Below are 14,011 nucleotides of genomic sequence, written 5' to 3'. Positions count from 1 at the left end.
GTCCAATAAGGGCAAGCTCATGTCCTTTGAACTTGACAAAGTCTTTCCCCCTCAGGCTACTCAGGAGGAGGTTCGTGCTCAACTTTTTTGTTGGTCGTATGAGTGTAATTTCTGTTTTAATTATTACCTCATAGTCTCCCCTCTTCTGATTTGTCAGGTGTTCCAGGAAGTGCAGTCTCTGGTCACGTCCTGTATTGATGGCTTTAATATATGCATCTTTGCCTATGGACAGACAGGCTCTGGAAAGACATACACTATGGAGGTATATCAAAGATGTTAATTCATTCTCATTGCCTATAAATATCTGATCCCTGCTTTTTAAAAGGCTGAAATGTTTGCAACATCCAGTTGTTACACATGATCAATTGTGCCGCCAATTGCATGAGTTTATTTGCTGGAATATGTAGTGCATCAGCATACAAAGACACTCATGTTTCTGTGTGTGGTGTAGGGCATCCCTGAGAACCCTGGCATCAACCAGCGTGCTCTACGGCTGCTCTTCTCTGAAGTGACTGAGAAGCAGCCTGACTGGGACTATAAGATCACCGTCAGCATGGTGGAAATCTACAATGAGACACTTCGGTGAGAAACACGCACAGAAACCTACTGTAGACAGTTAAAGACCCTGTTAAATGGTTTAACGAGCACAGATTTATTTCCTGTGGTGACTTAAGTACTACTGAAACAAAGTTTGGGCATGACATATCGACAGGCTTTTAATGTTTCCATCATACCCTTGAACCATGAAGTGCAAAATTAGTCATCAAACATTTTTGGTCCATTTTCCCAGCAGAGGGAACCATAGACTACCATATAGATTACCTCAACACTTGACATGGACTAAAAGCAACAAAAATCTAATTCTGATTTCAATAGAAATAGCAGCAGGAAGTAAAATCATGATGATGATGTTCTAGAGTGTTTCAGGTGGCACTGTATAAGGCAGACAATGTGAAAGCCCTGTTGGCTCTTTACTGCAGACAAAGCTAGATTCAGCACTCTGTAATTTTTCCAGTGTTCCTGCATCACTGTGATTTTATAGATGTGTGTTGTCCTATTTTTTTGCTTGTTATCTTTTGATTTAGCATGTAATACACTGCTTTTCAGCAGTTATGTAAAAAACGAATTACATTTAGATTTCAAATCACAGGCCATCTGTAAGACATAAACAGAATAGTTCACGCATCACACTTCTATCCCCACCATCACATTGCTTTTACTTTGTCCTGCAGTATTGCATAACCTCTGCATATCTGCTTGAGTTCTGCAATAGAAAGAGATTATATATTATACTGAAAGCAGAAAACTCAACCTACTTTTAATATTAAACTGTGTCCCAGATTTTTTGTTTTTACATAATGCTTTATTTGCACAGTTTGTGCTGTTTGCTATGGCGTGCTTCACTTTTACTTTTTTCAAATCCCTAACTTTAAGTATTGAATTTGACTCTCCCTGCTCTGTCCATGAATCGTTGCATGGATGGGCAGCAAGTTTGCTGAGAAACATAACATAATGCAAACACCTACAGATTGCTTCAAATTGTAAGTCAATAAAAGGATGTTCCTAAATGGACTAGAGACCAGAATATCAGAGGGTTTGGCTCTCTTGACTTTGGGCAGTAAACTACCACCCAGTATGGGCTAAAATGTGTTCAATTATGTACAAGCACCACTTATGTTTTCATCAGAAAATGTAAAAATCTAGTTTTCCATTGTTGATTGCAGCAAAGTAGGTGCAGTGCTTGTAAATTCCGCAAATGTTTGGTTGCATTGATTTGTCTTCTATTCCCACAGAAATCTTTTGGGCAATAATCCAAATGAGAAACTTGATATAAAGATGTGTCCAGATGGCAGTGGACAACTGTATGTGCCAGGACTCACTGAGTTCAAAGTGGAAAGTGTGGAGGACATTAACAAGGTGAGAGCTCATGCCATCCAAATCAGAAAGAAAGCATTGAAGGTCAGTATTGTGACCTCTCTTGTTAATCTAAAGCAAGGACTATCAAGGACTATTGAAGACCATTTTAAGTTGAATCACTTGTTTTGTTTAAACCCTTCAGGTGTTTGACCTGGGTCATATGAACAGGGCAACAGCGTGCACTAATCTGAATGAGCACAGCTCTCGTTCTCATGCCCTCCTTATCATCACAGTAGCGGGATTCAACTCTTCAACAGGCCACCGTTCCTCAGGTACACACACTTGCATATACTGAGCGATTTAAATGGGAACATGCCATAGTCTTCCAACTGAGGATGTCTCTGAATTCCCCCAAATGGAGGTTTTGTCAAACTTGGCTCACATTTGGGGACAGTTTTATATCCAAACTAAAGCCAAGTCTGTACACACCCACACATAGTTCATTTATAGAAACGCTACTGTACTCTAGTATTTCTTTAACAAATATTAGATGTAATTGCAACACTTCACATTTACCAACAGTACAAAATGGTTGAAGATTCCCTTTAGTTGTTTACTCTTCACTTTGTCTCTCTGTGTTTTTTTTTAGGTAAGCTGAATCTGGTGGACCTGGCTGGGTCTGAGCGGATTGCCAAATCTGGTGCTGAGGGCAGCCGTCTGCGTGAAGCTCAGTGCATCAACAAATCACTGTCTGCTCTTGGTGATGTCATCAATGCCCTGCGCTCCAAACACTCACATGTGCCCTTCCGGAACTCTCGCCTCACGTACCTGCTGCAGGACTCGCTCAGTGGAGACAGCAAGACCCTCATGATGGTGCAGGTGTGAGATGCTTACAGTGCTGAATTCTAACTGGACTAAGTTTTATGAAGTCATATAAAAAGGTTAACATGGTAATAATTATGTTCAGAATGTGAAGAGGCTTACTTGAAAGCTTGACACATTTGTAATAGATTTATGGGAAAAACTATTTTGTTCAGTATATACAAGCGAGGTATTTTAAGCCGTTTTGTGCACACGCTCTCCTGTTGTTGTATGCTAATCACCACAAATACTAAATAACTTTAGCCTCTTTCATGGATTAACAGGAGAATAGAGCTTAAATTGACCCCATTTACTTTTTTAATAATACACATTCCTGGTCATATTGTGCATAATTCATTAGTCCACTTTATTCTAAAGATGACCTTTCTCTACTTCTGAAACAACTTTTCTGATTGGGAAACCAAGTCCTCTTGAGCAGGGAAAAATTATTTCCAATAGTATCATCAACTTTTCTTAATTTAGTTAGATTCTAAAGCATTAATTGCCTCTGAACCTTTTGTTTATCTTGGAAATATGTCACCATACTAAATTTAAATGCATCATATTCCTTCTGCCGTTCTGTTCCCTCAATGTTTGAAGTGATGCGTATGTCTTCTCTGTTTTAGGTGTCTCCTCTAGAAAGTAATGTAAGTGAGTCAGTGTGCTCTCTGAAGTTTGCTCAGCGTGTTCGATCTGTTGAGATTGGCTCCTCATCTTCCTCACGACGTCAAGCAGAGAACTCCTCAACATCTTCCTCACCTACTCACGATAGCGTGGAGGTACACCATCACTCTCACACACACACACACACACTCTGTGTTAAAAACTGAATCATCAGTCCCCTCTTAAAATTCCTGTGAGTCTTTCACCCACAGCTTTTCTTCTGTTAATACAAGCTGCAGTGGTCCATAATATGCTCTATTCATTTCTCCCCTTTTGTTTTCATTATTTTGGCTTGGTAAAGCCAGCATACTGTTTTCCTACATTCCTGGGATAAAGTTTTTTCAAAAGCCCCAACACAAGACCAAATTTAAACCGTAATTGCTCCTATCTTACTGGAGCTTTAAATATACGTATGCTGAACTTGGCACAGACTTCCAGGCTGCTTTGTCTTGGGTTGCTATGTATTTTCTAACTTATTAGACTAGAAGTTTCCCATAGCAGAAGATTACAAATCCCAAATAATTCAAAATAAATTACAATTTCTGTATGTAATTCAGCCTAGATCTTTCAAACTAAGTCCATCAAACTCTGCACAATCCTACAGGCTAACCAGCCAACCAACCAAACGCCCACTTATCTATCCAAGCAAGCAATAATCCACCCGCCCATCCATCCATCTACGAATCCATCCACCATCTATCTACGAATCCATCCATCCAGTCGGCCACTTATCCATCCCCTCATCTATCTATTCACCATTCATCCATCCACCCGCACACTCATCAATCCATCCATTCGGCCACCCATCCATTCGCACACCCATTCATCCATCCACCATCTATCAATCAATCCCCCCATCTATTGATTCACCATCTATCCATCCGCACACTTATCCATCCACCATCCATCCACCCAGTATGAATCAAGCCATCCGCCCACCCACACATCCAGTTACCCATCCATCCATTAGCCTGCTCATCCACGCACCCATCCATCCACCCACCTATCCATCCATCCTTTGGCCGACCCACCCATCCACGCACTTATCCAGATATCCATCCATCTATCCATGCATTGGCACACCCATCCGCCCTCCCATCCATCCAGCTTTCATCTTCTTACCATACTTTCAGACAACACTTTAAAGCCAACAACAAACTGTCCTTTTCTAATTTTTGGGTGTGATTTTGTTTGCGTGAGAGTGTGAGTCACATTAAAACTAAATATAAATGGTCTGTCTTTCATGCTGTAGCTGGACTCTCCTCCCGTGACCCCTGTCCCTCTCCCCATCTCAAGGGCCAGTAGTGCAGGTTCGACCCTCTCCTCATCCTCTAAAACCCCAAGCACCCGGCGGAGGTCCCAAAGCCAGCTCTCCACAGGTGAGGAGAGAGAGAAATACCCACTTTGTTCCCTTTAAAGCCAACAATGCAGAATTGTTTTAACAGCATTTCCCAAAAGCAGATCTAAATTTACTGTCACTGAGAAATACCTGTTTATATCAAATTCTATTAGAACTTATAAAATAATAAAAAAATATTGTACATTGTAAGCTGCCATTTCAGAACCACACGCTTAATTAATGTAGCATATTTAGCAATTGGCACAGTCATTCAGTACAGGTATGTGCAGGGAACACCAGTTTCAAATCCTGGTTTGCATTGAGACCCTGTAATTGGTTGGTTTACAGATAGACAGGTAGACAGAAGCAGCCCATTGGTTGGGGACGGTGGGCAGGTAGGTGGGGTTTTATGTGGTTGGTCACTTGGCATGAAAACGCTCCGCATGGCATGGTGCCCCGCGTTTCACCTTATCACTGACCACCCATTTAACACTGCGCCTTTAACCTTGGAAAGCTTTGTGTGAGTGTGTTTATGTCGAGATGAATGTTGCTGTTTTTTGTTTTGTTTTTCTTGTACCTTGTCACTGTTTTTGTTTATAACTCCGTTGTCTGTTGTGGTCTTTGCAGCCATTTACTGTATGGATTCACTGTTTGTCTTTTTATTATAGGGATAGTTCACCCAAATATGAAACCTCTGTCATTATTTACTCACCCTCACTTTGTTTCAAACCTGTATGACTTTCTTCTTGCAATTGAAAGTGAATGGTGACTGAGGCAGCCATTGTGCCTAGCATCTCCTTTTGTGTTCCATGGAAGAAAGTAGGTGGGTTTAGAACAACATGTGAGTAAATGATGACTGAATTTTCATTTTTGGATTAACTATCTTTTTAAATGTGTGTGTGAAAGCGAAAGAGAGGGCGGAAAGAGTGTTTTAAATGTTCACCTAGCTCTTCTTTTGTTTGGCCATTCTGCCCTGTGGTGGTGGCAAAGGATAATGTGTGTTTTTTTTTTTTTTAATTTTATTTATTTATTAAATTTTTTTATGTGATCTCACTGTCATTTATTCAGTCGCAGATATGAAGAAGGACAGTGTTTCATTGGAGGAATATGAAGAAGGACAGTGTTTCAATGGAGAAATGATTAACATGATAAATAATGCCTGTCGCTTGGCATTCCAAGATTGTCACCTTTTAATGTATCAATTCTGTGACACAAAGCACCAAATCATAGCCAGCTCATACTCATCACCAAAATCTTTCTAGTGTGCGCACTAGAATGGACAGGCTTTTTCTGTAATAAGGTGTATTATTTGTGCACCAAAATATTGACAACTTTGCTGAAATCAAGAAACTGAGTCAGTCTTACAATGTGTGCTTGGCAAAACTGAATTCCATTGGTGCCTGAACTGTTTGGAAAGAGCTCTCTATATCGCAAAAGAGTGTACAATTAGTATGGAGAAGACACAATAAGCAAGTAAATACAATTTGCTTGACCAGCCTAGTTTAGGATAAATTAGATTCTTCTATTGTTGAATCTGTTCTGTTTTTCCATAGGAACAGCGTGCTGTATATAAGCACTGTATTTCCATTGCTCACTTTCTTTTTTCATTGTTAATAGGACGAATGAAGTTAACAGCATGATAAACACTTCAAAAGGGGAAGTACAGAGAGCTGCCGTCTGTCCTCCAAACCTCTCGACCAATCAGCTCCTTTCTTGATGATTCTACCAATGACAGAACTGCATTTCATACTTGACGGGAAGGGGCGGAGTTTAACCGGCATATCAGGGTTTATGTTGGGAATTAGATAACAAACATCTACTGAAGAGACATTCCTTTTGATCTGAATGATTGACTTGATTTAAGATGATCATATGTGATTCAAGATAATGACCTCTCAACACCTGCTGCCTCAGGACGAGAAGACCCTTCCGTTACATCAAAGTATTTATGGGCAATAATGCACTTTAGTCTAGTCTAAGCTGTCATTTTTAGTGTTAATGTTACATAAATGCAAAATTGATTTATAAATGCTTGAATGTACGTGTTTGTGTGTATATATTCGTGTGTCTGAGCAAGATATTTACTTTTTTTTTTTTTTTTTTTTTTCCAACATTAATTTTTGATTTTTATCTCTTTTTTTTCTCCACAGTTTCTTCATATGAGAACAATTCATATTTCCACAACTGATAAGCTTTGAAAATTGTGTTTTAAATGGTGGCAATAAGAAATAATGCAAAGTTTGGATTTTTTTTTTATATATAGAAACTTGAAGGCCATTTAAAGCCTGGACTGTCTTCCTGATTCATGCATGTCTCTTAATGTGCCCTCATTAATTTTAGGACAATCATTAGCCATTTTTGTGCAGTGAAGTCAAACCATGATGGTATACAGCATTTGCTGAACTCAGACAATGTGTCGCTCTGCTTGTAAACAGGAAGAGGACTAGTTATGTAAATATAAATGCATTCCTTATATGACCCTCAGTAGCTAACAGAACGTCCTCAGTGTACGATCTCTCAGTGACTTCAACAAACCACTGAGTAAAGCTACTGTTTGTGGCTCTGGGGTCTTGCTTGCTTGTATTCACATTGGTGCATGTTTGTATGCAGTTTTTTTTTCTACACTGTTTTTAATAAATGCCCTAAACCAAATATTGGAAGTAACTGTTCCCCTCATTCCACATTTTAAGAGCATTTGGTTTTGGTGAAATTGAATGTCTTCTGGGCCATTCACAACAAACATGTTTTTTTTGTACAGAGTGGTTATCTGGCCATTCTCCATTGACTACTCTCATCAACAAATAATTTCCATCTGCAGAAATTAATGTTTTGGTTTTTTTTGGCACCATTCTGAGTAAACTCTAGAGACTGTTGTGTGTGAAAATCCCAGAAGATCAGCAGTTACAGAAATACTCAAACCATCCCGTCTGGCACCAACAATCACCACAGTCAAAATCACTGCGATCACATTTAATCCCCATTCTGATAGTTGATGTGAACATTAACTGGAGCTCCTGATCCATATCTGTATGATTTTATGCATTGCACTCCTGTCACACGATTGGCTGATTAAATAATCACATAAGTAGGTGTACAAGTGGTCGGTCAGCGTATATCAAAAATGCTATTTTATCTAGTAAAATTCTTGATGTAATTTTATCTAGTATAATTTAAATAATCACTCACTCCTATTCAAAATGTAATTACAGTTATCTATTAATTTCTTACCACTTCCAAATACACATATCAGCTATGTACTTCTAGTAAAAAATATCATATTATATATGAATAATTACATTGTTATTAGTGAAAATGTCCATTCCTGATATCAACAATCGAATTACAACAAAAATGCAATAGTTTTATAAACAACTGTAAATTAATTGTTAAATTCATATCTGGAAACGGTTTTCAAATATAATTAAATTGAAGATAATAAAAGACTTCTGAAATATTTAAATTCAGATTTCTGGCCATTGTATGCGAGTAAATCCTTTTTTCTTCCACCCTTTGTGTACCGTAAACAAGCACACACAAAAAAAGTAATATGGGGTTAGAACAAAACGACTCGATTACTAACGTAACCTCGGTTCCCTGAGAGGAGGTCTCTCCTATTGCGTAAGTAGCTTACGCTATGGGAAAACTCAGTTTCTCGAGAAATATTGAAGTCTTTATGTAAAACGCATTGCAGCTGCACAGCGAACAGTAATGAGCGAGGCAGCTCGGTCATTGGCTGTGCTGCGGCAACTGCTCGAACCAATGACGGGGCGACTCTGAACGCGCGACCAATGGGCGCGCTGCCTGCTCAGCGCTCCGAGCCCGCCGAAATTAGCATAGCCAGGCTATATAATGGGCACCCCGTCATGCGAAGTTCCTTTAGGTTCAATCGACTGAAGCTGAACTGACCAAGCACAAGCACGGCAGCTTACGCAATACTCGTTTCCTTCTCTCAGGGAACCGAGGTTACGTTAGTAACCGAGTCGTTCCCTATCGAGAGGTCTCTCCTATTGCATAAGTAGCTTACGCTATGGGAACACCCTGCAAAACGCCGTGCGTGCTGACTTCGCTCTATAAAGCCAGAGGCAGATGCCTGAGCCTTAATGCAAAGTGATTATTCCACGAGCCGGCCAACGGCGAGCTATATAATGGGATAAAACAGAGCTCCTTTGCCCCAAGGTGGGGTGCTCATTGTACAAACACAAGCACATATCTTATGTACTGAGTTTTCTATGTAGTGGTACGCATAAAAAATCCTCTAAGTCGGTCAGAGACGGACCTTATAAGGGAGGAGACAATGCCCAGCATATACATACTCTATTCCATTATATAGTCAGGCTGATAGAATGTTGGAATGTAATGAGGGGACCTGTAGGTTATAAAACCTGATAAATGTCGAAGGCGAGGCCCAGCCTGCCGCTGCACAAATATCTTCAATGGGTATCCCACTCGACCACGCCACGCAGGAGGCCATGCTCCTCGTAGAGTGAGCTCTGACGCCTAAGGGGCATTGAAGGCCCTTGGCTTCATAAGCCAGCTTATAGCATCCTATATCCAGCTGATATTCTTTGCTTTGAAACTGCAAGACCTTTAGTGCGCCGCCAAAGCATACGTAATAATTGTTCCGCCTGTCTGAACAGGGCAGAACGCTCCAAATATACTCTGAGCCCTGACCGGGCAGAGTAAATTAGCGCCACTTTCGCCTGCTTGGGACGATAAGCTGCCAGAGATATCACCTGTACTCTGAAGGGTGTAGAGAGCACTTTAGGAATATACCCGTGCTTTGGCCTAAGGACAACTCTGCAGTCGTTAGGTCCAAATTCCAGGCAAGCAGCTCTATGACAGCGTGCAGGTCACCCACTCTCTTGACTGAAGCGAAGTGCTAGCAACAGCGTGGTTTTGAGCGAGAGCTGTTTAAGGTGCACGGTTCGGAGAGGTTCGAACGGGCACCCTTGAGTGCGCCCAGGACCGTGGGCCAGGTCCCAGATCGGCACCGAGGGGGGCGAGGAGGGTTCATCCTCCTAGCCTCTTAGGAAACGTAATGATTAGATCGTTTTTCCCTAATGAATGTCCTTTATCAGGATTGTGTGATGCCGCTATGGCAGCCACATAGACTTTGAGCGTGGAGGGTGTGTGGCCCGCCTCCAGCAGCTCCTGCAAAAAGGCGCAGTACACTTGGTATCTCGCCGATTTGGGGTTCAAGCTCTTGGTATCACACCAGTCGCTAACACTTTCCACTTTTGGGCATATAAGCGCCTAGAGGGCGCCAGCCTCAGTGATGGTTCTCAAAACTCCACTGGGAGGTTCTCAGGAACCCGCTGAGGGGCCATGCATGGAGGGCCCACAGATCGGGCGGGATGAAAAATCATCCCATTGGCCTGCCTGAGGAGGTCTAGCCTCAACGAATCGGCCATGGGGCAGATTGCATCATCTGCATCAGTTCTGGAAACCACGCCTGGTTTTTCCAGAGTGGGGCTACCAGGAGCACTGCACATTTCACTTCCCTGATCCGACTGATGACCTGAGGTAGCATCGCGATCGGGGAAAAGCATACAAGGGGCTGCTCGGCCAGACCTGGGCGAAGCGTCCGCTGCTTTTTGAAAAGAAAAGGGGGCAGTGCGATTTTCCCTGGAGGCTAAGAGGTCGACCTCTGCCTCGCCAAGGGTTTGCCATAACCACTGAACCATCAGGGGTGGAGAGACCATTCCCCTGGGAGAACCTTGTCTCTGGACAGCATGTCCGCCCCTGGTTCAGGGCGCTGGCACATGCGCTGCTCTTAGCGAACGCAGGTGGTGCTGTGACCATAGGATGAGCTCCTGGCCATAGAGTGCAGGGAGCTCGACCTGAGTCCACCCTGGCGATTTATATACTGAAACTACCGGCCATGTTGTCCGCTCGACCAGGACGTGTTCGCTTTTCAGGTACGGAAGCAGGGCTCTGAGAGCCAAGGGGACCGCTTTCATTTCCAGACAGTTTATGTGCAGGCGCTTTTCCGGTTTGACAAAAGCCGGAGACAGGCCTGCCCTCGTAAAGGGCCCCCATCCTATTTTGGAGGCATCTGTCGTGATCATTTTTCTCCGCAGATTCACGCCCAAACTCACGCCAGTTTGATACCAGTTGATGGCTTTCCAGGGCGCCAGGGCTTTTATACAGCCGTGATTCGCTCTGATCAAAAAGTGGCCCGAGCGCCACGCTGTGAGTGGGGACATGGCTCTTGAGCCAGCTGGAGAGGACGCATGTGCAACAATCCTAGCTGGAGTACAGCTGATGCCGAGGCCATGAGACCGAGCATTCTTTGAAATCGCTTGACGGGACGCGCGCTACCGCTCTGAATGATGTTGCAAGGCGCCGAATAGAGAGCGCGCTTCTGATGAGAGGCACGCTGTCATCTGCACTGAGTCTAGCACTATTCCCAGAAAAGAGATATTCTGGCTGGGGATAGCACGCTCTTTGCAAAATTGATTCTCAGACCCAGGCATTCTAGATGGCTGATAATCCAAGATCTGTGCGTCGTTAACTGATCCTCTGATTGTGCTATGATTAGCCAATCGTCGAGGTAATTCAGTATTCGCGACTCCCGCTGTCTCAGGGGAAAGTGCCGCGTCCATACATTTCGCTGAATGTCACGGGGCCAATGATGGGTCGAATGGTAGTACTGTGTGCTGGTATGACTGTCCCTCAGGCGTAATCTCAGAAAAGGCCTGTGATGAGGCGCTATCGAATGTGAAAGTAAGCGTCTTTCAAATCCACTGATAGAAACCAATCCTCGGGCTGAACTTGCGCGAGGATATGTTTGGTCGTTAACATTCTGAACGAGCTGAATCATTTAAAGCTTTGTTCAGATGTCTGAGATCTAGGATGGGGCGGAGGCCACCGTCCATTTTCGGACGAGAAAATAGCGGCTGTAAAAACCTGCCTCACTCAAAGAGGGAGGAACAGTTTCTATAGCCCTTCTCTATCAGTTTGAGCACCTCGCGCGTAGAACATGTGACACATCTTTCCTCACTTTCGTCTCGACCACCGCTGAAAAGCGGGCGGTCTCGCAGCTGAATTGAAGTGAGTAACCGTGTTTTATTATGTTCAAAACCCATTTCGCATGTCAGGGATTTTTTCCCAGGCTTCTGCTTGCACAGATATGGGCTGAATGCTGGCTGGGGCGTGTCGCAGTGACGTATGGGCCCCACCGCAAATTGCCTTGTGCTAACACAGAGTCTACAGCTCTCAGAGGCGCAGGTGCGTGCTGAGCAGCCGTGTTGAGTGCCGAGTGCAGGGGTGCGTGTGAGAGTACAGGCACGCTGCTATCTCCGAGATGCTCGCAGCATGAGTCGGAGAGATGCTTGAAACTGTATGAACAGAGTTTTGTGGTGGGGGTGCATACATCATAATAGGCACGCGCGCCACATTCATAAAGCTTCCCGCATTTAGCGGGGAGTTTCTTGGCTCGCGCATTGCATCTGTGATGCTTGCGGCATGAGATAGAGAGCTGTTTGGAACTGTGGGCAGCGCTTATGGGTGGGGGTGCACATAGTGTAGTAGGCACGCGCACCACTTCCATAAAGTCTTCCGCTCACGGCGGGGATTTCTTGGCTATGCATACAGTGTTTGTGTGTAGGGGTGCGTGCAGTACAGCAGGCACGCGCGCTACATTTATAGTATTCCCGTTTTTACTGGGGAGGTATTTGGCACTGTTTGGACAGTATTGATATGTGGGAATGCACACTTTAGTGTGGACATGTGAACCCTTAGTGACACAGGCAGAAAATGACTCTTTTCGTGATTTCTGTGTGTCGCCGTAAAAACAGCGTTTGATTGCAGGTGAGCGAGTTCTTTGACTGGCCCATTGACTGCTGTATAGACATTTCCAGCCGCCTGTAAGGGGTCTGGGTAATGTTTTACATGTTTGAGAGAGAGTGGTCCGGCTTTTGCGAGACACGTACTCTCTCTTTTTCTTCCTATTGCTAGGAAGACTTACGAGGCTCCGGGTTCAGTGTGATCTTGGGCCGAGGACCTCGCTGCTCATCGCGGCTTTCTTCGGCCAGTGGAACGCGAAGGCGCCGAAGCGCCCTTTTCAGGTCTGCTCCTTGGCTGGGAGACGGGAGGCGCCACCCTGGCTCGCTGCAGCTGCTGAGGCAGTTTCTGAGATGAGCTGGAGCGCTTGGGCAGGAAGTGATGCATAGCCTGCGAATCCTTCCGGGCCTCAGTGAAGCGCTCAGCGAATTCTTTCACTGCCGGTCCAAACAGGCCGCTCGGAGTGATAGGCGCGTCAAGGAATGGCGCCTTATCCGCGTCCTTCATCTCCGTTAGCTTCAACCACAGATGGCGCTCAAGGACAGTCTGAAAAGTTCAAGGACTAACTGAAAAGGACTGACTGGCTCACGACTTCGTGAGTCGTGAGCCAGTCGTCGGATGCAGCATTAATAGAAAAGCTGTCATCCTTTTCATCGTCGTCCCTTGACGTGCCAAACGAGACGAGACCCACCGCTCTGTTGGAGGGGTGCAGGTCCGCTCTCGTGAAATGGACTGGCGGCGGGGAGATCTCTGGTAGCGGTGACGCACGCGGGGACTGGGCCGGCGTGACGTCACCGGAATCTACGCAGTCCGCAGCCTCTGTGAGCGCGCTTTTCTTGCTGGCTCGAACAGAGGTGGCAGCACGGTGGAAGCAGGCTCGCTTGCGTGAAGCGGCAAAGCGAAGCGCAGCTCGGCGAGGCCCAGGGAGTCGCGATTCGGGCATCCGCCCTGAATGAGTGCAGCTTCTGCGTGGTCCGTCCCAGGCAGCGAGTGCAAATGACGTGGCGATCTCCGCCAGGAAGAGGGCCTCTGCACGAGGCGCAGGCTGAAGGCATTTGAAACAACGCCTTGAAAAATTGCTCTTTTACTTTAAAAAGCTTTGCGGGGGTGAGCGCTTGCAGTAAAGGATATGCGATGCGCGCCGGATGGCGTAGCAGAAGGCTTCGAAGGCGGCTGAAGGCGCCGGCGTCCTCTTAGCAGTCCTGCTGTAGGCTTTTCGATGGCGAAAGACTCCAACAATCCGGAGGATCCAGCGAAGAGAAGGTCTTCGCTGAAGGAGATTAAATCTAAAGGAACTCGCATGACGGGGTGCCCATTATATAGCCTGGCTATGCTAATTTCGGGCGGCTCTGAGCACGCTGAATGCAGGCGCTAGCCCATTGGTCGCTGCGTTCAGAGTCGCCCGTCATTGGTTCGAGCAGTTGCCGCAGCACAGCCAATGACCGAGCTGCCTCGGCTCATTACTGTCTGCCGTGCAGCTGCAATGCGCTTTACATAAAGACTTCA

General features: G+C 44.8%; 1 protein-coding gene and 1 long non-coding RNA gene across 9 annotated transcripts in view; one reads left to right on the top strand and one right to left on the bottom strand.

Moving 5' to 3' along the window:
• Positions 1-7,366, top strand: part of LOC127661407 (kinesin-like protein KIFC3) — a 57,127-nt gene extending 49,761 nt beyond the window's left edge. For 6 of the 8 annotated variants that reach the window (XM_052152091.1, XM_052152088.1, XM_052152093.1 and 3 more), the window contains 10 exons: positions 2-70; positions 158-262; positions 452-582; positions 1,794-1,917; positions 2,060-2,189; positions 2,507-2,736; positions 3,345-3,497; positions 4,634-4,760; positions 5,069-5,115; positions 6,338-7,366. In XM_052152091.1, coding sequence (XP_052008051.1) covers positions 2-70; positions 158-262; positions 452-582; positions 1,794-1,917; positions 2,060-2,189; positions 2,507-2,736; positions 3,345-3,497; positions 4,634-4,760; positions 5,069-5,115; positions 6,338-6,346 — 1,125 coding nt within the window. In that variant the 3' untranslated portion in view covers positions 6,347-7,366. The remainder of the gene's footprint in view (position 1; positions 71-157; positions 263-451; positions 583-1,793; positions 1,918-2,059; positions 2,190-2,506; positions 2,737-3,344; positions 3,498-4,633; positions 4,761-5,068; positions 5,116-6,337) is intronic. The other 2 variants (XM_052152089.1, XM_052152090.1) reach the window with 2 other exon arrangements.
• The window catches only part of LOC127661424 (uncharacterized), a 359,800-nt gene that overhangs the window by 52,655 nt on the left and 293,134 nt on the right, over positions 1-14,011 (bottom strand). The gene's annotated exons all lie outside the window — the stretch shown is intronic.

This window comes from Xyrauchen texanus, chromosome 21, assembly GCF_025860055.1.
Source record: "Xyrauchen texanus isolate HMW12.3.18 chromosome 21, RBS_HiC_50CHRs, whole genome shotgun sequence".
Lineage (NCBI taxonomy): Eukaryota > Metazoa > Chordata > Actinopteri > Cypriniformes > Catostomidae > Xyrauchen > Xyrauchen texanus.
The sequence above is the reverse complement of the archived record's forward strand: the minus strand, read 5'-3'. Positions and strand labels throughout refer to the sequence as shown.